The sequence below is a fragment of the Melanotaenia boesemani genome, chromosome 19 (genome assembly GCF_017639745.1).
Source record: "Melanotaenia boesemani isolate fMelBoe1 chromosome 19, fMelBoe1.pri, whole genome shotgun sequence".
NCBI lineage: Eukaryota > Metazoa > Chordata > Actinopteri > Atheriniformes > Melanotaeniidae > Melanotaenia > Melanotaenia boesemani.
The window spans coordinates 21355411-21378899 of record NC_055700.1 but is presented as its reverse complement, the minus strand read 5'-3'; the positions used below and the strand labels follow the sequence as shown (position 1 = coordinate 21378899).

General features: G+C 38.2%; 2 protein-coding genes across 4 annotated transcripts in view; both read left to right on the top strand.

Annotated features, from left to right (window-relative positions):
- The window catches only part of LOC121629589 (protein unc-13 homolog B-like), a 64530-nt gene extending 54132 nt beyond the window's left edge, over positions 1-10398 (top strand). For 2 of the 3 annotated variants that reach the window (XM_041969248.1, XM_041969247.1), the window contains 11 exons: positions 68-145; positions 277-354; positions 4378-4466; positions 4565-4711; positions 4869-4992; positions 5095-5148; positions 5246-5323; positions 5582-5729; positions 6216-6308; positions 6407-6566; positions 8109-10398. In XM_041969248.1, coding sequence (XP_041825182.1) covers positions 68-145; positions 277-354; positions 4378-4466; positions 4565-4711; positions 4869-4992; positions 5095-5148; positions 5246-5323; positions 5582-5729; positions 6216-6308; positions 6407-6566; positions 8109-8394 — 1335 coding nt within the window. In that variant the 3' untranslated portion in view covers positions 8395-10398. Of the gene's footprint in view, positions 1-67; positions 146-276; positions 355-4377; positions 4467-4564; positions 4712-4868; positions 4993-5094; positions 5149-5245; positions 5324-5581; positions 5730-5928; positions 5986-6215; positions 6309-6406; positions 6567-8108 lie in introns of all 3 variants that reach the window. The other variant, XM_041969245.1, reaches the window with a different exon arrangement.
- A 936-nt stretch (positions 10399-11334) lies between these two features.
- LOC121629590 (phospholipid-transporting ATPase ID-like) lies at positions 11335-22218 on the top strand. The gene is made up of 28 exons (XM_041969249.1): positions 11335-11650; positions 12603-12675; positions 12885-12943; positions 13066-13179; positions 13403-13501; positions 13604-13665; positions 13808-13880; positions 13997-14067; positions 14195-14277; positions 14541-14699; positions 15261-15349; positions 15625-15818; positions 15894-16102; positions 16200-16243; positions 16326-16491; positions 16738-16926; positions 17180-17295; positions 17472-17636; positions 17847-17958; positions 18085-18190; positions 18658-18808; positions 19087-19270; positions 19359-19582; positions 19714-19797; positions 19930-20175; positions 20355-20493; positions 20896-21026; positions 21512-22218. Exons 2-28 carry the CDS (start codon positions 12627-12629, stop codon positions 21803-21805), a joined length of 3612 nt encoding a protein of 1203 aa, XP_041825183.1. The 5' UTR covers positions 11335-11650; positions 12603-12626; the 3' UTR covers positions 21806-22218.
- Positions 22219-23489: the final 1271 nt, after the last annotated feature.

The following is a 23489-nucleotide window of genomic DNA, read 5'->3' as shown; positions in this document are numbered from 1 at the left end:
CTCCTCTGCATACCCAGATTTCATTAAGAGATTAGATTTTAATCTTTGTTTCTCTTTATTTTTGCAGACAATTGCCAAAGTTCTTCTGCAGTACAGTGCCATTCTGACCAAGAATTTCCCTTCTTATATTGACAAAGACAATATTGTAAGTTGTAAACTTTATGATTTAATGTATATTATTTATACAACAGAAGGTCATTTAAAAGTCTACGCTGTTACTGAAATTGTGGAGAGTGTTAGTGCTTGGTTTTCCTACTTTTCTGTGTCCTCCTGTAGCCCTGTGTCCTGATGAATAACGTGCAGCAGTTAAGAATCCAGCTGGAGAAGATGTTTGAGTCAATGGGTGCAAAGCAGGTGAGTAGGAAGATAAAATGTCTATGTGAGGAAAAAAAATTGGGAATCCTTAACACAAGATGGTATTCATTATTGATTACCATTATAAGGTGGTTCTGTATACAAACGCTGTGTTTGTATCTTATGTATCAGACTGCAAATAAGGAAGCACTGGTATGTACAGCAGTGCTGATTTAGAAGATTTGAAATAGATAGTTGTTATTGCTGGACTGTCTTGACTCAGCCATAGGGAAATGTGTATGTGCTCTGTGCTACCTTTAGGTTTATTTAGTATTAGGTTAGTATTTAGTTAATAGAGATAGACTAGAGAGTACTGAAGCTGCGACATAACTTAATTATGTGCTCTGTATCTGTACCATAGCTACACTAAGGACAGTAGCTTCTCTGTTAGCTGTTACCTGCTTCTCTTAATCCTAACAAGACCTTTACACGTAGTGCTATAGCGTAGCTGCAGTGTTTGATTATAGGTCTGCAGTAGCTGGATGCAGTAAATTATGTTTCAACCAGTGTGTTCACTTTACAATTAAAGCTAAATGAAATCGTAGAGGAGGAGGAGGAGGAGGAAGGAGACGAGGTAGGTTTCCATCCTGGTCTTTTCTAGGCAGTTATTTGCCCACATTAAAGTACATCCCTCTAAAGTTTTACCAGTGTAATTGTGTGCAATGGATCACTGTTTTGCATATTTCCTTCTGCCTCTGACTTGGAAAGCAGGTTGGGACAGAGGATGAGGAAGCAAAGCCTCTGGTGGGTTCTGTGAACGGTTGCAGTTTAATAGTAATTAGCATTTAGTTTAAATTAGCAGTACTAGAAGTTACTTGTTAGTTAGTTGTTTTTTTTTTGTTTTTTTTTTTTGTAGCATACACAGTAGCTTAACATTTCTAGGGACTTGAAATCTGGTAGAAACATGTGCCTTTCATTAAAGTGTCTCTGTTATTGTCCTGATGCTGGGAATAATTTTCCAGTTACGCCACCATTTGTTAACAGCAGGTATACACTTTCTGTCATGTAGATTTAAAGACAAAGTGTTTGCCTCTCAGTTTTGCTACACTGGTTTCTCGCAGATTTAAATTCAAATTCAGGAGATGGCATGGCTCTAATTTTGTGGTGTAAAAAACCTGAAAAAAAATGTTTATTTGTTTATTTGCAATGGTAACTCACAGCTTAATGTGATTAAGCTGGGGAAAACTGTCAAGTGGAAAACAATTTTACTCCTTTGGCTAATTATAGATGTAAACTGAGAAGAAATTTGTATTTTGTAAACTATTAATATGATCATTTTCAGCTTGATTTGAATATTTATCTTCAAGGCTTCTAGTGATGATGGAGGAGGTGAAAGGCTGTCGGATCTGAGATCGACAGCACTGAACAGCTTACCATGAGAAAAAAGTGATTGTGGTTGATGATAAGATGATATTATTGATAGATTATGTTAGTAATGTAGAATTAAATTTCTGGCTTGCTTTGTCTGAGGTCTTACTGGTTCTTGTTTTTTTTTTGGGGGGGGGGGGGGGGGGTTATAATCAACAAAATGCATTTATTTGAGGCGTGAAGATGGTCTTGTTTTTCTCCTTTCTAGCTCAACAGTATGCTAGCATGCGAGGCAAGTTCACTGCTGTATATGCAAACATGTTTTTCATGACTGCATATGCTCACATGTTCATTTTCCCACTGACTCTAATCTCTTAAAGATATAACGGCATTGAAATTATTCAGAGGATGAGACGTGAAAACTTGATGTTTTTACTTATTTTAAAACTCTAGTTTGAAGAAAGTGAGGAAGAGGAAGAAGTAGGGGAGGAAGGGGAGAAAATAGAGGCTGAGGTTTGTTGCAAGTAGTTTTTAACTCTTTTCTTCTCAAAGTCCAAGCCATTCCTGCGTGCGGATTCCTTGTTCTGCCTACTCCCAGCAGCATCACACTCATAATCCGTCATGCTGCAACAAGACACCCTTCATGGTGGATTTCATTGTGTTTAGTTTTTATTGTCATCTGTGGGGATTTTCATCTGATTTTTGTAGCATTTTCCCAGATCTTCTCCCAGACTACTCTCACATATTCCCTTCAATGGCAATTTCTAAATTTTTCTTTTAAATATAACTGTTTTTATTTCTTTTTTTTTCTTGTAATTTTTCTTTATTTGCAAAAGGCTGATGAAAACAAGGTGGGTGCAAGTAATACACTTTCTTTTCCCTAATTAAATGAGCTCTGGTTCCTTCTGTTTGTAGCATCACAACAGATTAATTTCACAGTTTTTCTTTTTTTTTAATCCCCAAAAAAATTATTTGCATCACACAAAGATGGATGCACCGGTAAAAAAGGTAGGCACCAGTTCTATTCGCTGCCACAACCCTTTGTTAAATCACCTCCTATTTATATTAAGCTTCCCAATGGAGATGTACAAAAAGAGTCAAATTCCAACATTTAAAATGAATCAAAGTCTGTCCTCTGTTACCCTCCACCTGCTTGTGCTGCTATAGAGTGAAAATGCATTTGAAGTCAAAAAGGTGAGCGTAGGTGCACATGTGTATAAAAATAATTATGCCTAACAAATAGTAGAAAAACACACACATTACAAACCTAACGCAATCCAATTCTGGCTGCCTTTCCTCCCCTGAAGCCTTCCCTTGTGCTGTGTAGCAGAAACTTCTTGGTTTCTCCTCACTAATGGTGCTCTGTAGCCCCTCTGTAGGCTACAAATGCAGTATGAAAGCCCATTAGATCATTGACTTAATGTGCTACATTGCTGCTTTATCCATGTGACTTTGTTCCCCTACAGGCAGTGCTTGTTTAGATGATGCCAGTGTATTATACAGGTTAGGTAGTGGAGGTAATTCCTGAATCTTTTCCTATTTGTTCCCTCAACTTCTGCTTAATAATAATTCTTCTAAGATACTCTTTCAGTTCCAAGATTTAATGTATCAAGACACAATGAAGACAAAAAAAAACTCAAATCTAAAAACCTGGTTCTTACCGTGTTTTAATGAGGTAAATGTAACATCATATGAACATAGTAAACAATATAGAACAATTTGTCATTTATATAACTAAAGCTAAGTCGCAGCCAGATGCTGCTGATCAGCAGCATTCAGGTGTGTGGTAATACAACACCAAGGAGGGAGGATATCAGCAAAGGTCATAGAGAAGCAACTATTGCTGCCCATTAATCTGGAAAAGGTTATAAGGCCATTTCCAAATTATTTGGAGTCCATCATTCTACAGTGAGAAAGTCACTCTACAGGCATCAGTTATTATGTTAGTTTATTACAGTACAGTTGGAGAAATACTTTGTATTTCCATTATTTAACCAGATAAAAACCTAATGGAGATTATAAATCTCTTTTTCAAGAGTGACCTGGCCGAGATGGCAGCACAACCACAAGTTGATAATATACCACATAACAAACAGGGATCAGCTTTCATCTTAAGAAGTATAGTTAGTTTAGGGGGGTTGCAGGAGAAAGCCAATTATGGCCCAAGTCAATACAGAAATTCCTCCACAATAATGTGAAAGACTTTTTTCCAGGTTAGCACTGTAAAAGGTGGTTCAACAAACTAAACACTACACACTTGGGTTAGATATTTATATATATATATCCTGATACATGAAACCTTAGTATTAAAAGAGGGTGTATATGTTCTGGGTTTTTTTCCCATATAATATTAAGGTAAATTAGATATGCATTAATGCAGACTTAACAATACAACCTGACTTGAAGGCTGGTGTGCTCTTATTTCATAATAGCCTGATGTGAAACTCTGCTATCACTGACAGCTTCCAGCTTACAATGGAGTACTTTTAGAAGTTGCAAAGTAATTTGGGGTAATTTGGCCAAAAGCTGCAAATATGGAATGAAACCTTTCATGTTCTGTTGTCAAATTACTGGCACATACCTGTCTCTGCATTTTTACATTTTTTAAAAACTTTTAGGAGTTTGCAAAAGTTCCTTTTTTTCCCCTCATGGGCTTTGCTGTAATATATGCAGTAAACTAAAAGAAACTGCTGGAATCTGACTGGTTTCCTACAGATGGACACAGAAGCCAGTGATTTACTGAATGACCTACAGGTGAGGCTAAACAACGTACTGGATGACCTCAGCAGTACATTTGGAAACAGGTACATGTACATAACACTTCTACTTGTAGTTTTTTGTTACAGTGTAGATGTTTGTTCTGATTGCCTTTTTTTTCTTCTTTTTCTTTCTTTCATTCCAGTTTCCGGAGCCGTATTAATGACTGTATGCGACAGATGGCATCCTTGCTGTACCAGATCAAAGGGCCACTCAATGACAACACCAGAAACCAGGTGGAGGCCGACTCTGACAACATGCTGCGGCCACTCATGGATTTCCTGGATGGAAAGTGAGTGTCTATATAAAGATTTAAAAAGGGGGTTTTCTTCAGCTGGGAGCTGTCTTATTTAACTTTTTATTTCTCTTCAGGCTCTTCACTTTGTCCCCTTTTTGTTTGTCCATGTGTTTCAGTAACTGTGTTTTCGTGTGAATGCTTGTTTTTGCAGGCTGACTCTGTTTGCCACCGTCTGTGAGAAGACGGTACTGAAGCGTGTGCTTAAGGAGCTGTGGAGGATTGTTATGAGCAGCCTGGAGAAAACTATTGTTCTGCCTCAGGGCAACGACACCTTCGTAAGACTACTGTTCATTTGCTTTCATTTTAGACTGAATTGACAATGACTTTATAAAATTAAAAACAGGAAGAGTAGAAACTCACCTTCTCTATTTTTTCAGGGAGCACAGATCCTGTCAGCAGCAAAGGAACTGGGACAGCTCTCCAAACTCAAGGTATCAGAATGTCTCCAAACAGGTTTTAGTTTTACCATCTCTAAAGAGTGCAAATTTAGAGCAAGTGCATCTGAAACTCCACCTCTTGGTTGTGCAGGATCACATGGCAGGGGAGGCTAAAAGCCTGTCTCCCAGGCAGTGTGCCATCATGGATGTGGCTCTAGACACTATTAAGGTGAGTTCATACTGTAGGCATACTGCAGTCAAGCTGGCTTCATCCATTGAATGTTGGGGCCCATTCAATGGATGGACCAATTTAAAGCAAACTTCATCAAGAAATACAGTTAGCTTTTTATGTTTAGAGTTCAATGCCCAGATTTTGATATAATTAACTAACCAAATACATACCTTTAATAAAATAATCTAACATATATAGCAAAAAAAACTATAACATGGAAGTATACGGTTGAGCCTTCAATCATTTTCTTTGCAGCAATACTTCCACGCAGGAGGCAACGGCTTAAAGAAGGCATTCTTGGAGAAGAGTCCTGAGCTTTCCTCACTACGCCATGCTCTGTCCCTTTACACACAAACAACAGACACCCTCATCAAGACGTTTGTGACCACCCAAAATGCACAAGGTAGTTTATACTACTTCCTGGTACTGTGTAAGAGCAAAGCCTTTCCCAGATTAGACCCGGAAATGGCCATTTCTGTTTAAATTCAACTAGTTCCTGAAAATTCCTTCTTTTTGTTTGTGTATTTAGTGTTTGCACCACTGAAATTTGTTGACATGTTATTGCTGTCTTCTTTTTATCTCCTGTGCTGCCTTTGTGCCAGTGCACAATGGAAAGGGTATTAGGTTAACTCCTAATGAAAAAATACAGCCCAGCAGGGGTAGGTTTTATTGGAATCCTCTGCCACCCTTCCTATCCTTCCCAACCACCTCCCTTTTTTCAAGTCTTGTCATTTTGTGAAACTTTGTGAGTAGGTCAGTCCAAACCCCACCTCTCCACCTGTGTTTTCATCTCATCCTGAGTCTATTACATGAGAGAGGAATTTTTTTGTGCCTGTATGTGACAAGATGAAAGCTCATTGAATTTATGTGGGTGTGTGTGTTAAACCAGGTTCAGGTGTGGACAAGCCCATCGGCGAGGTGTCTCTCCAGACTGAACTGTACACTCATCCAAAGAGTGGGGAGCGGAAAGTAACTGTCAAAGGTCTGTTTTGGTTTTTGTTTTGTTCATTAATATTATATTTTAAGCACAGTTTTGACTTATCTGATTGCATCTTTCCATTTTCACATTTGTTACTTCAGTCATAGGAGCCAGTGACTTAAAATGGCAGACATCTGGCATGTTCAGGCCCTTTGTGGAAATCACCATGATCGGGCCTCACCTCAGTGACAAGAAGCGCAAATTCCAAACCAAATCAAAGAACAACAGCTGGTCCCCCAAGTTCAACGAAACCTTCCATTTGTAAGTTTAACAATGGCGTTTTTTTTACAAACAACATTGCTAATTAATCAGCTTTTTATGGCTGCAGATTCTATATAGTTATCAAAAGCATGTACAGCTTTTCATATACAATCACTGGCCCCTTTATTAGGTACACCTTGTTAGTACTGGGTTGGACCCTCTTTTCCATTTAGAATTAAATTAATTAAATTAAATTAAAGGTACAGTGTGTCAACACTACTGACATTTAGTGGTAAAGTTGGTTGCAGAAATTATTTCAAATGCCAAGTACTGTTGTAAATGGATGGTGGCTGTCAATGGCCAAAATTCTTCTGGACATAAACATGATTTCATCTGCAAATGGATCCAGTGGCCTCAGGTGCAGCAATAACTGCACTACAGGTAAAAAAAAAATAGTGTATATGTGTACTGTTTTCTTTGATGTGCCTTTTTAAGGCACATACAAGGAGGTTACTTATTGTTTGTCCATTCAGAGACACCATAATAAAAATGGTGGCAAAAATGTGGCCACTTGGCAAGTAGATATAAATGTTTCAGCTGCAGATTTGCCTCCAGATGATGGTACACTGTGGTCATGAAGGGATGGGTATGGTCAATGATAATACTCAGGTAGGCTGTGGCATTAAAACAACACTCAGTTGGTTCTAAGGGCCCAAATAAGTGCCAACAAACTGCCCCCCCCACACACACACGATTACACCACCAACAGCCTGAACTGTTGAAACAAGGCAGGATTTATTCCAGATTCTGACCCAACCATCTGAATTCTGCAGCTGAAATGTAGACATGGAGCAACATTTTTCCAATCCAATGGACAAACCTGCTTTAATTGTAGCCTCAGTTTCTTATTTGCTGACAGGAGTGGCACCCAGAGTGGTGTTCTGCTACTGTAGCCCATCTGTTTGAAGGTTAGACATGTCATTTCTTCAGAGATGGTATTTTTGGTACCTAGGTTGTAACGTGGGTTATTTGAGTTACTGTTTATCATCTCCAGTCTGTCTGCCTAATATCCTCTGACCTCTGACATCAACAAGGCATTTTGGTCCAGACAGTTGTTGTATTTTCTCTCTTTCAAATTATTCTGTATTAGAGATCTAAGTAAACCCAAGAAGACCAGCTGTTTTGGGAATATGTAGATAAGCTTATCTGGTACCAACAACTACATCACATTCAAAGTCCCTTAAATCCCTTTTCTTCCTCATTCTGAGGCTCTGTTTGGACCTCAGCAAGTTGTGGTGACCATGTCTACGTGCCTAAATGCATTGAGTTGCTGCTAAGTGATTGGCTGATTATCTCTTTATTTTAACAAGCAACCGAACAGGTGTACCTAACAAAGCAGCTGCTGAGTGTATGTTATTTAATTATGAACTATTAGATTGCACATATTTAAGTGTAGAGCTTCTATGCTTATTGCTCTCCCTAACTCACTGCTAAGTAGGTGTATTTAAAAAAAAGTTATTTCTCACCTAATGCACCTCTAAGCTGATTATCCCGGGTCTTGTTGTTAAATAACTGAAAGCTCCAAACACACTTTTTCTACAGTGTTCTGAGTAACCAGGATGGCTTTGAGTGCTATGAGGTGCAAGCCTGCGTCAAAGACTACTGTTTTGGCCGTGCTGATCGAGTGGTGGGCTTGACCGTGATACAGTTAAGAGACATTATGGAGAAGGGCAACTGCGCCTGCTGGTGCCCGCTGGGACAACGCATATTCATGGACGACACAGGCCTCACCGCCATGCGGATCCTCTCCCAGCGCTCCAACGATGACGTGGCAAAGGAGTTTGTGAGGCTGAAGTCAGAGACTCGATCAGCTGAGGAGGGCAGATGAGGTTAACCTGGAAAGAGAAAGAAAATCTAATGTCTGAATAAGACTGATGGTGTGCATGTGAGGTTCTTGTCACAAAGCAGGGATTTTTTTTCTTTGGATGTCCATGTGCACTCTTTCTTAGACTTTTGGCATGTCTAGCTGCTGAGTCTTCGGTGGCATCTTGCTAAGCTCACTGGCTCACAATCATGTTCTCAGTCTGGGTACTCTGCCCATCACTTAGTTTCTCTGTTCTTCAAATTCACTTTATTTACCAAGCTACTGTAGAGCACATATTCACCGCCTCACTCATTTTAAACACTTTATTTTACCAGGTTCTGACCACTTATTCTCCGATTTAGCCTTTTCCAACCCTCATCCTCTGTTGTAGTAGCACAGTGTGCTCAATGGGCCCTCACTGTAATAGACTAGAGGACCCCACTTCCTGCCAGAGGGCCACATAAGTTCCCACACCTCTCGAGTGTTCTTGTGCAATAACCCCCATCTTCTCCCTCAAAGTGTGGCCAAGTGCTTTAAGCCTTACACTCTGTAAACTGTGAAAGTGTGAATTTAGTGTTTTTGTTGCCCTTCTGTGTAGCTCCATTGTGATGGTTTGAGCAAATGTGAAAATAATTTAAAAGGAATCGTTTGCTTGATAAGTGAATGACTGGTAGCTGAAGGACAAGCCAATTTTAAAGCAAAGCTGATAAGATATTTTAATGATTTCACACATATAGAGTTACTAATGGAAAGTGAAGCTCTTGCTTTATGAGATATGGTACTACACATAATGACCCAGTTTTCCTCTTTAAGAACCGATCAGCTCAGTGTGTGCCTTGCTTTTAGTCAGGCTTAATTTTTGATTTCCCAGCAGAAACAGTGGATGTTTGGTTTTGGTCATAAAATAGACAATAACTTAAAACCTCCTGAAAAATCTACTCTGTGTGTTCAGAGACCTAATTTTCATTTTTATTTATTAGTTCTTTTAGCAACTCTCAGCCTAATGTGGCCAGCTTAATGTTGGAGCCATTTTATTTATTTATTTTTAAACATATTTATTTTTTGTTTGTGTGTTTGAAAGTCTGGGATTGAAAACCTTGTTTGCTGCTGGAAACTGATGGCTTTTCCACAAAAGTGTGTTTGAGAATTCACCTAGTGCTAAGGAGCAGCTGCCATGTTGCTAGCTGTGAACTGCACTTTTGTAATAAGATAACATACACACCACTATTTAATAAAACCTCTATTCCTAAAGTCCTAAATACAGGAATATCTCTGTATTCCTAAATAAAGATCTGAACATTGGAGCCTCTCAGCTTCTGAAATTAAACAATATTACTTAAAATATTTCTTCCTGCTGTTTTCTTCTACTTTTAGTATAAGTGGCCTTATTTAGGTGTCAAAATAATAATAATAATTTGCAATTTTTATTTCCTTTGGTCACCAAAATGATGTCTTGCCATGTCTTTGCCCATAATGATGTCATGAGTTTCCAAGTGAAGTTCTTAAGTGATTTTGCAATATAGTAATTACATCTTGGCTGAGTATTCATCTCAGTTTGTTATATGTAATTCTCCTTTTTTTCTGATGTTTTGTACATGTTTCCGTTGATCCTGTTTATTTGGGGAAGATACTTCTGCGTTCTCCTGATGGAAACACCAGTTTTAATGATGGATACAGTTGATGTTGTGATGATATGAAGGGCAAAATGTGTGTGTTTTAGCTCATCACAAATTTCCCCCTGTGAGTGATTATTGATTTATATGAGCAAATGTTTTTATAGCCATCCTGTAAGATACATGTTCCTTGTGCCAAGTTGGAAGTTTTCACTTTTGATCTTTTTTAAGTATTATTACTACTTTTTTTTTTAACTTGTTCACCACTGAATCACAGCAGTAATACACTGCATCAGTTACAGTAACTGATTTGTGTTTTCTTTTTACTGTTACTATGAATGTGTCACCATGTAAACATTCCAATTTTGTATAAAGTATTTAACAAGTACATAAATATGTTTGCCCGATTTTTTTATGTATTTATATAACACCAATCATTTTAACACTTGAGCACACATGCATAAGTGGACCATTCTTAAAAAATAATGAGCATGTTAATGTCTAATGTATGATTAAGTAGGCTTGCACATCAATACTGCGGCAAGTTTTGTCAGAATAATTAAAACAAGCGGAGGTTTGTTGTCTGACAAATATAAGATAAATCAGATTTTAGGATTTTGTTCTGGGCCTCAGCTTTCAACAAAGCTGTGAAATAGTCATTTTTATATTTATATTATATATATATATTAATATTCTTTATTGTGATCCAATAATTTAGATTCATTATAATATCCATTGCTCATGCATTGATATGCAGTGACTGCAAAGGGTGTGTTTCCCAACATTTCTTCTCATAATTATTGATCTAAGAACACAAACACAGTCCGTTTATTTTTGCCAGGCTCATATAAATGTATTATAAATGATAAATAAGCATGTATTAACTCTCAAAAAAAGATAATTGAGCTAGAATTTAGCAGCGTTTGCATCTGACTGCTACAGTGGCCTGCATAAGAATTACCACTCTCCATGGTTTTACTTTGTTTATTGAAGATGATTCGATTATATTTGATCAACCTGCACAAACTAGGAAAAATGGTGAAAAAGTATAAAAAAAATGTATTTCATGCATACAGTGTATATTCAACCCATTTGCCCTTTTAACAATGCAGTAAATAAAAGTAAAAGAAGCTAAATATGAGCTGAGCCTAATTAACTGGTGTTCGGGAAATATAGATTGTTCAACTATTTAACCCAAGGTGAGTAGCAGACCATTCCTGACCGCCCAGATCACAACTGTGGGCTCTGATTAGTTACCACCCTCCAAATTTATTACCGTTTTATTGCCCGTCCACTCCTACACTGACTCACCAACCAGATCCAAAGATCACTGAATTGTTTGTTTAAGCCCTGAACGGTTAGATGCAGCCCTTCCTGCATGAACCAAAGACCTCGTATAAAGTTCCTTCTTTCACTCTTACCCTACAGCGTTTCACCTGTTGACCACGTTGCCTTTCATCCAGCTGAAGGCCCAAGTCGAAACCATTTTCTCCGTCTAGGATTAGACTTGTGCCTGGCCTTCCATACAGTGCAAAGACGAGGTCCTGGATTAACTTGAACAAAGCCGGAAGCAGAGGGAGGGCGAAAACCAGTAGCATTTTCCCTTTCTTCATTTGACCCTGTGCCTGTTTGTGCAGGACTTAAAGGAAATCTCATTTCTGTTTGAGGTATGTGGCTGATTTTCACTTGCTTTAAGCAGCTAGAAAAATCTTTGATGACTGGTATGTTAGTGGAAAAACAGTAAAACTAGTTAGAAAATTCTATACAGAAATGGCGGGCCTTATCACTTTAAATCAGCATCTATCCCAAACTAACTTTTTATTTGGTTAGAAGAATGATTCAGTGAGTGAACAGTGATGAATCGAGGTCTTTGGCTCCTTTTTGGTTCCTGAACAGTATACAAATAAGGTGTGATGGATTTCCTGGATTTCAACATTTCCTGTTTTCTTCATTACATTTCAGAAACTTGTCTATGAAATCTGAAAAATGTGAATACAAATCAAGGGAATTTCCTTGATATAATCTAGTTAAATTTGACTTTTAGAACTATATTCCACAGCTCTAAAGGCCAATGGTTAGCAAAGAGACACCACTGTTTCGGACAGGAATTGTTACAGCTTATTTGCCTAAAGGTACGAATGTTTGAGAAGGGAGTGGCAAAACAATTTTCATAGCTTTAAACCACAAATCAAGTCTGGAGAATTTTGTTAACCTTCCTTGATAGACAACATGCTCATTATACAATATACTGTATGATGATGACAAGTGGAAACCAAGGCTCAAATATAGTCTATTTTATCATTACCGCAGTCACGTGGTAGCAGAAATGTAGTACATGAGCAACACAATTATACAAAAGCACTTGGTACACACTATACAGTCACAGTGTTAAAGCTTGTACTTCAATCATTTAATTTTATTCACTAATTATCTAATAAAACAAAAATAAGTGGACTGAAAGGATAAATATATAAAGATAGTTTTTAAACTAATTGAAAATCAAGAAATAAACTGGTTCCTCTTCACTTTGCCTGTAATTATCCCAATATTCATACCAACTAATAAGAAATGTCTTTACCTTCTCATTAAATTTACTTACATGCATTTTGGTTGGCACAGAAACATGGAGAACCCGAGCTAAAGATGGGATCAGTTACATCATCACATTTGTGTGGAGGAGAGAAGAAGCTTGGTGAGCTTTGTTGTGCAAACATAAAACCACATGTTCAGTTAGTTTTATTAAGTTTTCTTTAATTGTTTTTCCATTATGTTTGTAATAACTTTTTACTTTATCAGCAGCACTAATACAACTCTTACAGCATTTATTTCTGACATTTCTTTTCCTTTGTTGCTGTAGCAAATTAGTGATTGTTTTGTTTTTTTTTATTTAACTTACCACAGAGACAGAGAGACACGTGCGAGCCAATGACAGACCTTTTAACCTGTCTTACCACTATGCTGTAAGTGCACACTGCACAATGCTGCATTTCCATTATTACTCTAAACTGTGTGGTGAGTTATAATTGGAGTGTGAGGTGCTGCTGTGAGCTGAATTAAATGACATCTGTCTCTTTTTCTGCAGAACAATGCCATCAAGACCTCCAAATACAATATTTTCACCTTCCTGCCTCTTAACCTGTTTGAACAGTTCCGGAGACTTGCTAATGCTTACTTCCTTTTTCTTCTTCTCCTTCAGGTAGACATATAAAGCTACCATGCATTTTTTTTGCAGTCACATCTTAAATTTTATATTTCAATGAAAGATTTTCATTTTTAAAACAAATCCAATCTGAATGTAGCATAAACTGATCTGTTTGCAAATGTCATCTTTAAAACATTTGGTGTCTAAATGTCTGAAAGCTAAAAAAATTCAACAGATGCAGAGTGATAAGTTGTGCATGCTTGTGTGTGTGTTACAGCTAATCCCACAAGTGTCCTCCCTCTCCTGGTTCACCACGGCTGTGCCTTTGATCATAGTTTTGTCTATAACAGCAGCCAAAGATGCCAACGATGACATAGTAAGATTCAGTTATTGAAATGTAAAGCAGGATTTGTCTGCTACATAACTAGAGGCAGTAAGATGCGAGCAAACCATGTTTTCTCTTCTGTGAACCGAACAGAACAGACACAAATGTGACAAGCAGGTGAATAACCGCACAGTGGACGTCCTCATTGATGGAGAGTGAGTCATTTCATGTATAAGCATCACATCAAATATTTGTAAAGTACTCTAAACACAACTTCGTATACAACAACAAAGATTTACTTCTCTAATCTACGTCTAATGTTGTCCAATGATAATATTTCACGCTGTTTCCCTGCAGGCTGAGAAGTGAAAAATGGATGAAGGTTCAGGTTGGGGACATAATTAAACTGGAGAATAACGAGTTTGTCACAGTAAGTATGAACTAGTTAAAGTAAAGATTATATAATTGAGAGTTATATTTTAAAATGCAAAGAAATTATAACTTAACTCAAGTAATGTTTTTATTTTCTCTGTTTTCATCTGTCAGGCAGACCTTCTGTTGCTCTCCAGCAGTGAGCCTCTCAATCTGGTCTATGTAGAAACAGCTGAGTTAGATGGGTGAGTGTGCAGCACTGTGCATATGTGTGTGTGTGTGTGTGTGTACCTGTGCTAACAGCTTAAGTCTCACACTGTCTTGGATTTCCCTTCTGTCACATCTTTCTCATGTCCTCTTTGTCTCCCCCAGTGAAACCAATCTGAAAGTGAAGCAGGCCCTGACAGTAACTGGAGAACTGGGAGACTCCATCGAAGCACTTGCTAGCTTCAAGGGTGAGAAGCTCAATACAAAATAAAAAAACAGAGAGGTAGATTTTTAGATGCACAATCTGGCTCTTTCACCAAGTATCATAAAGAAAATTCTGCATTTCACAAAATTATTATCATTATTATTATTATTCTCTTCCTCATTCTTCTTCTTCTTCTTCTTCTTATTATTATTATTATTATTATTATTATTATTATTATTATAGTATTTAAATATTTTGTCTTGGAGCCCTAAACCTGCTTTCTGTTAACTTGCCTGCGTTTCTCAGGTGAAGTGCGATGTGAGCCTCCGAACAATCGTCTCGACAAATTCAAAGGAAATCTGACTGTGAACGGACAAACGTACAGCCTGGACAACGACAAAGTGCTGCTCAGAGGATGTACTCTGAGGAACACGGAGTGGTGCTTCGGCTTGGTCATCTTTGGAGGTAAATATGTTGCTGCCAGTTCATCTACTGTGTAGCTTACTGTTAGTTACTACCGAGAACAGCTTGTGCCACTAAATTTGAGCATCAGCAGTCCTGTACGGTCGGCAGAGGGCGCTGGTGCTACGAGCTCAGTTCAGCGGGTCACCACCTAGGATACCGGAAGTGTTATTGTAGTGTGTTCATTGTCATATATGTCGATTTGGACTGCTTTATTAAAATAGTTTACCTATTATGCTATAATACAGTGGTAATGTGCTTTGATAAAAAAAAAACAAACAAACAAACTATGGGTTCGGTTCGGCACGTGTGTAATATTTTGACTTGTCTGGCCGTCCCCGAGTGCAGCATGTAAAGAAACCTGATTTCAAACATTATTTAGGAAAATTATTTTGACATGTAAAAGGAATAAATGCTAATTGGATTCATTCACTCTGCTTAAACCTAATATTAGAATTTGAATGTAAGTGATTATAACATTTTATTGCCTAGCTCACTTAACACAAAGAAAAGTAGCTATTGGAGAACTGATGGAATATTTTACATGTCACTGACTCTTTTCAGGTCCTGACACTAAACTAATGCAGAACAGTGGAAAGGCTGTTTTTAAACGGACCAGTGTTGATCACCTGATGAATATCCTGGTGTTATCTGTGAGTTACATATACAGCTTAATCACTAAAAATGTACAATGCAAAAAAAAATTATTGTTGCATCATTTTTTTGTGAACTACTTTAAAACTAGTTTCAAACTATTCTTAGTTGAAATCATTTTAGTGTCATTTATACTGTCTGAGTTCACTTATAGGAAGTATTTTGCCTTTTAAAATGCCCATCTTGTGCATGTCAGTATTTTCAAGATTGATAACCTCTAAAGATTCTGTTTTTAACATGAGAAAGGTGCATGTTTTTATTTCTATTTTACCAGATCTTTGGTTTTCTGGCGACTATGTGCTCCATTCTGGCCATCGGCAATGCAATCTGGGAGGTCAGGGAGGGCTCTGTGTTCACAGCGTTTCTTCCTCGTGAACCAGGTATTAACGCTGCTCTCTCATCCTTCCTCACCTTCTGGTCCTACGTCATCATCCTCAACGCAGTGGTGCCCATTTCTCTTTATGTCAGGTATGTTTCAGCAAAGAAACTAAATCAGATAGCAGCAACAGTTTTTGTAAACATTTCTATTTGTTTAAATGTAAGCGTGGAGATCATTCGCCTCGGGAACAGCTTCTTCATAGACTGGGACAGGAAGATGTATTACCCTAAGAAGGACACTCCTGCACAGGCTAGGACCACCACTCTCAATGAGGAGCTAGGTCAGATTAAATACATCTTCAGTGACAAGACTGGCACCCTGACGCAGAACATCATGAATTTCAACAAGTGCTCCATTAATGGAAAAGCCTACGGTGAGCAACTTTGCTTCCATATGAAATATAACGGGTTGAATACACACTTACACATCGAAAGGATGATGATTCTGAGGTGTATTTTTCTTTAATTCAGGAGAGCTGTATGACTTTTCTGGCCAGAGAGTGGAAATAACAGAGGTGAGAGGCCAATTCAGACATATGATTATGTTTCTTTAGGCATCCTCCATGTAACTACCATATGTTTTTATCACCTTTGTAGAAAACAGAGAAGGTGGACTTCTCCTGGAATCAGCTGGCAGATCCAAAGTTTGTCTTTCATGATCACAATCTGTTGGAGACAGTGAGAGAGGGAAACCCAGAGGTTCAGGCTTTCTTCCGTTTGCTGGCTCTGTGCCACACCGTCATGCCTGAGGAAAAGAAAGAGGGTGAGGGTCCCTCCATTTTCTTTATTTTTTCTTATTAATGGCATTAAGCAGAAGAATAATACTGCAGTTTGTGTCCTCATTTAGATTAGACTGTGCATGACTGCATGAAATCCAAATGCACCTTACTCCTAATAACACAAACCCCTTTTTACATTGACATTTTTGTCTTTGATACAATTTAGAGAACATTTTTTCCAGTTTTCTCCTACAATAAACCCCCCTGTTGTCATATGTTTTACCTGATAGGGCAGCTTAACTATCAGGCTCAGTCTCCTGATGAGGGTGCTCTGGTGACAGCAGCGAGGAACTTTGGTTTTGTATTCCGCTCTCGGACACCAGAAACCATCACTATCATGGAGATGGGCAAGAAAGTTGTATATGAACTTCTCGCTGTTCTGGACTTCAACAATGTGCGGAAGAGGATGTCAGTAATAGGTGAGAGAAAGTACTGATGTATTGTTTTATGTGTTTCCATTCATTTACTGTGTGACTGAATCTCCAAAATAGCTGTTCTTCCTTTGAGGTGCATTTAGCTATACAATAAACAGTCAAAAATCAAAAACACTGTTGGGGCCGTTGTTCACTGGATTTGGGTGACGCTAAAATATCAGTGTTAGACACAAAGATGTTACCTTTGAATTTTAGAACTTGACCAGGTTTATTTTATGGCTTCCATGATATGTTCCAGTACGGAGCCCCGAAGGCAAGCTGACCTTATTGTGCAAAGGAGCAGACACCATCATCTATGAAAGACTGCACCCCTCCTGTAATAAACTGATGGAAGTTACCACTGCACACCTCAACGTAAGGCATATATATATATATATATATATATATATATATATATATGAAACTTTGATATACAGGACACCAAAGTGTTAAAACTAAACTTCGATATTCTGTATGTCAAAGTTTAATTTTTATAGTGTTGTGCCATAAAAAGATATAATGAAATATTATAAACTACCCAAACGTATTAGGAGTATGCAGGCGATGGTCTCCGTACGCTGGTTCTGGCCTACAAGGACTTGGATGAAAGCTACATGAAGAAGTGGAATCTGCGCCACCAAGATGCCAGCACCGCCATGGACGATCGAGATGAAAGACTTCATGAACTTTATGAAGATATTGAGAAAGACCTGATTGTAAGTCCCGCTGAAATGTGTAACCAGATGAAGGCTGCAGTTGACTGATCAATTCCATAGCAATATTCTTATTTAATAGTTTGATGTAAAATAGATTTATAACACCAATGTTTTAGGTAAACTGTAGTTTTCTTTGCCATGTGTGATTAAAGAGTCATCTGGCTTTACATTGCATCACTTTAAACCCCCACTGTCACTTTTGCTTTCCAGCTGTTGGGAGCAACAGCTGTGGAGGACAAACTGCAAGACGGTGTGCCACAGACCATTGAGCAACTGGCTAAAGCTGACATTAAAATCTGGGTGTTGACTGGAGATAAACAAGGTTGGTTTTACTGTATGTTGATATTCACATCAAATATTTAAAACTGGTGAAAAATAATATGTGTGAGGAAGCTGTGGTGACCGATGAGTCAGATATCATGAAACTAACTTTATTGTTTTGAAACAGAGACGGCAGAAAATATTGGATATTCTTGCAACATGCTGAGAGAAGAGATGACGGATGTTTTTATTGTGGCAGCCAATACAGCTGAAGGCGTCAGGGAGGAGCTACAGTAAGCCAATCACAAACTGGTTTCTGCTGGGAAGCGGATTAGTGAGCTTTTTATTACTATTATTATTATTTTAATTATATATTATTATTTTTGCTTCCAGAAACTGCGCCCTTAAATGTTGTTGTTTTGTATTTCAAATACAGTCTGGCTGTTGTCAGTTTTGAGCTAACAGGTTCTTAATGACACACTGATTTAAGGTGTTTTTTTGTTTGTTGTTTTTTTTTCATCATACTGAAATATAAAATCCTTCAGATTACTTTGAATAATTTACAGCAATCAGATTAATATCAAATCATTTTCTGTCTGTCTGTCTTTAATAAACACTAATTAACGGTAGGTTTTAGATAGTTTTGTAGGTCATTTTTGTTCAACAATAAATCATGGCCCAATATGGTGTTATGGAAACAACTTGCTTCATAAATTAAATTTAGGTGTTATTTATGAATCTCCTGTCCTCGTGTTTTCAGGAGAGCAAGAAGGAAAATGTGTCCAGAAGCAGCCGAGGAGCCAACTGTGATTGAAGCTCGTGCAGGCCTGTTTTGGCTCCAGAAAACAAAAACTGTGCAGGATGAGAAAGTGGATGGAGAATATGGTCTGATAATAAATGGACACAGCTTGGTAAGAATACTTTTTAATATTTGTTTTCATTTTCATTCATTCATTCATTCATTCATTCATTCATTCATTCATTCATTCATTCATTCATTCATTCATATCTACTGAATCAATTAATTTGGTCCTTTTTGCTTTATTTGCTGAAGTTGTTGCATAATCTCTTTTATAAATATACATAGATGAATATATTATGATAAATAAAAGCAGGTGTCATTTTAAATCCTTTTTGTCGTGGGAAAGCTTGAATGCTAACCTCATTACATCTGCTGTTTCATCTTCAGGCCTTTGCGCTGGAGAAGGACTTGGAGCTAGAGCTGCTGAGAACAGCATGTATGTGTCAGACGGTGATTTGCTGCAGGGTCACCCCTCTACAGAAAGCCCAGGTGGTGCAGCTGGTCAAGAAATACAAGCAGGCAGTTACTCTGGCCATTGGTGATGGAGCTAATGATGTCAGCATGATCAAAGGTAAGCTCACACATCAGGAACTGATACGCAAACCTGTATATTCAGTACATTGGGAATTGAATACACATGTTTCTTGTCTGTCTTGCAGCTGCTCATATCGGTGTGGGGATTAGTGGTCAGGAGGGGATGCAGGCCGTTCTTTCTAGCGACTTCTCATTTGCTCAGTTTCGTTACCTCCAGCGCCTCCTGCTGGTGCACGGTCGCTGGTCCTACATACGCATGTGCAAGTTCCTCCGCTACTTTTTTTTCAAGAACTTCACCTTCACCCTCATGCATTTCTGGTATGCATTCTTCTGTGGCTTCTCTGCACAGGTAATGACACGCACCAGGATAATATTTATGAGTTAAATGTTCAGTCAGATCTCTTGGTTTTTTAATTACAATCAAGGTGTTATACTCCAGTGTTTGTGTGTGTTTCATAGTTATTGTGTTGTTGTCCACAGACTGTGTATGATGAGCTGTTCATCACTGCATATAATACAGTGTACACTGCTCTTCCTGTCCTTGGCATCAGCCTCTTTGACCAGGTATGCAACAAGAGTAAAATTAGGCATAATTAAAGTCAAAGAAGAAAAATCTGGGTTTAGTATTTTATAACACATCCTTAGTTCCTGCATCCTGTTTTCTCAAAGCTTTCTCCCCATCGTCTGTTTGTGCAGGATGTAAATGACCGCTGGAGTTTCCAGTACCCTCAGCTGTATAAACCAGGCCAGCTGAACATGTATTTCAGTAAAAAAGCCTTCGTGCGCTGCATAATGAACAGCTGCTACTGTTCCCTCATCCTCTTCTTCATACCATGGGCTGCTATGCGTGACATGGTCAGAGATGATGGGAAAGACATTGCAGACTATCAGTCCTTTGCTTTAGTGGCTCAGACCTGTCTTCTGATTGTGGTGAGCGCACAGGTGAGAACCGCTCTTGTGACCACAGATATTTCAAAACCAAGATAAATAATTACTCAGACATTTTGTCAAGATACTTTTTTCTGTTTCATTTTTCACAGTTTGGATGATATTGCTCTTACAAGGATGGGTACAATGTAAAAACAATTATCATAATGAACAACTCCAACTTGTGTTTTCAGCTCTTTCTGGACACCTATCACTGGACATCAGTGAACCAACTGTTCATGTGGGGCAGCCTGGCTACTTACTTTGCTGCAACGTTCACCTTGTACAGCAATGGCATCTTTCTCATCTTTACCTCTGCTTTTCCCTTCGTCGGTGAGCTGTGTGGACTAAATTACTCATTATCAAATAAAACCTCATTGAATGAGTCTTAAACAAACTGTTCTTCTGTGCTTTATTAAAACCAGCCAGGGAACAAATATACAGAGTGCCTTTTCATGACATGTAAATATAGCATGAAAAGCACACAGGAATCTTATTAAGTACACAGTGACCTGTTTTTTTATCAGCCTGATGTAAGCATGAGAGACATCAAGCAATCATATCAATGTGTAATCAGTATGGACAGAAAGTAATATAGTTCAGCATTTTCTTCTTTAGTCATCTTTAAAACAAGCTATAATTTGTTAAGATTATGCTTATGTGGACTGTCTGTATCATTATTCTGTTCAATAATAAGCCCTTCTCAGTAATAATCCATTGTTAATTGATTTTCAGGTACAGAGAGAAACTCTTTGAACCAGCCAAACATCTGGCTAACCATACTCCTGACTTGCCTCCTCTGTGCACTGCCAGTGGTGGCTCTGCGCTTCATTCTCATACAGATTCGTCCAACTATCAATGACAAGGTGAGAAAACAAAGGAAACAGTCTGTAAACGCTCATCATCTTTCACAGCACTATCTAGTAGTATGAATATGCTGGAAAATATCCATTCTTTACAACACTTTCTGAGTGTGACTATCGCAAAACAACATAAGGTTTGATGTTTCCAACATCATATATATAACACATTAAAACAATTCACAGCTCATTTAGTGGTTCTCAATGGTCTTTATATTATAGATTAAGTGCAGGTGACACCATCTAAGTATTAGCACCCTCCAGCCTGCCCTGCAGTTGGATGCTATTTAGGATAAAAAAGAAAGCAAGAAAAAAAAAAAAAAACAATTGAAGTGGACCAAATACCATCTAGGCTGAACTGAGAATGACTTGAAGAAGGCGGATGGTCCATGAGCTTTGGTTGAAACCATCATCTTTATATCTGTTGTTGAAAACACCTATCAAATGCATCTGATGTAATAAATCTCTTGTCTTGTTGTTCTCTTCTCTAGGTGAGATATAAGGTGACAGAGGAGACACTGCCGGCTCCTGCTCCTCGTCGGACACGTCCCAGACGTATCAGCACCCGTCGGTCAGGCTATGCCTTCTCACACTCCCAGGGTTATGGTTATCTGGTAACTTCTCACAAGTTCCTGCTTAAAAGCCACCTGAGAAGTCGACTGGCTCTAGCTGCCCAAACAGATGGCCCCCTGGCTGAAAATCAGCCGCAGCATTACCGCACCATAGACGAAGAGCCGGAGGAGTCGAGGTCTTCATTAGGAGGCATCAGGGACTCAAACACTTGAGATTTTTTCTTTTATTTTTTAAAACTCAGGGTGCTGCTTTCTGGCTTCCTGTCTGGATGTGTTCTAGGTAAAAATTTTAACACTTAAAGGTGTGTATACAGAGGGTATCCTATACTAGGATTTGCTATAGATGTGTATAAGGAGGGTATTCTATATTAGGATCTGTTACAGATCAGATCTTCCTGTATGCCCAGAAACAGGCTATGCCGCAGATACGGAGACTTGTATACGCTTGGCTCTCTCCGGATCTTAGGTCTTTTTGTGACTCCTTTACACAGTCATATCAAAAGTGATTCCTCATTAAACATCACAAGTTCTTTTATTTAGCAGCTACACAGAAATCCTAGTGTAGGATATGCTTCGTATACACATCTGTCGCAGATCCTTCGTCATATTCTCCGCATTCATATCTGTGACAGTTTAATGGCAGTTTGTTTGGATTACTCATTTACTAATTATTCATTTTTTTCTGTAAAATAAAAAAAAAATAATAATTTGTCATTGTATTTTTAAAGTAGTATCAAATACTTCATCTTGAGACCTTCCATGGGCAAAACTGTTCCACTGACTTTGACTAGAACTATATTTTAATCTAATTGTAATTGCAGTTTAAAACTTTTTCATATTTAATGTCAACATTTCATTTGGAAAAAAGGTTGTGATATTTAACAGTTTCACTTTTCCCCAGATTCAGCTGTTTTCACATTGTAGGCAGATGCCGGAAATCCTGGTATTTTCGACAGTTATAGTATGGCATCATAGACCCACTAGAGGTTGCTAATTGTGATTTCTTTGCTTGTGTTTGAAATTATTTCTGATTATCAACATGTTGATTTAGGAACTTATTTCACACATACACAGAAAAACAAACAAACAAAAAAAAAAAAAACATTTTTGTGGTCCCAAAGCTCCATAATATAACTCTCCCTGACAAGGTCACGAGAAGAAGCATCTATTACTTCATAAAAAATACTAATGACATCAATTCTTTTTTTTTTTTTTTTTTTTTGCTAATCTTTGGTTACCCAAAACCTTAACCACCACCAAAGCCCCATCCCCATAATATTTAAAATTTATTTTTAGAAATTATTTAATTTTTTGTGTAAGTTTTTAGAATACATAATAAATCATTGAAATAATTAAAGAAACGCCTACCACCCACGCTGCACCGGAACACTCAGACCTAGCTATGGTCCATGTGATTTCTACATACGGGCAGAAACTCAAAGCCTCTTATAAGGACATCTAATAAGTGGACCAGTGGAGCCATGGACGGCACAGACGTGTTCAGGTCTGCTATCAGCCCTAAGTTTACTACTGCTTTGAAGGACAGTGTGCTGGACCCAAGATTCCACACCAGTCCAAGCAAACCAGCCGCTCACCCTCCTCCAGCAGTAAAGGAGATGTGGCCTCATTGAAGCTGCTCACCTCTAAAGGTCCTCCGACCCCCACCAACACCTCTCTCTGTCCTGGAGAGAGTTAAACAAAATCTTTAAGAGCCTAGTTATACTTGGAGCCATATTCCAGCACCCGGGTAGCAGTGGGGGGGTTATGCTCTGTAAATACTGTTTGTCTTCTGATTTTTTTGTTTGTTTGTTTGTTTGTTTGTTGGTGTGTGTGTGTGTGCGTGTGTGCGTGTGTGCCTGCCTGTGTGTGTGTGTGTTCTTTTTATCACTTTTATTGT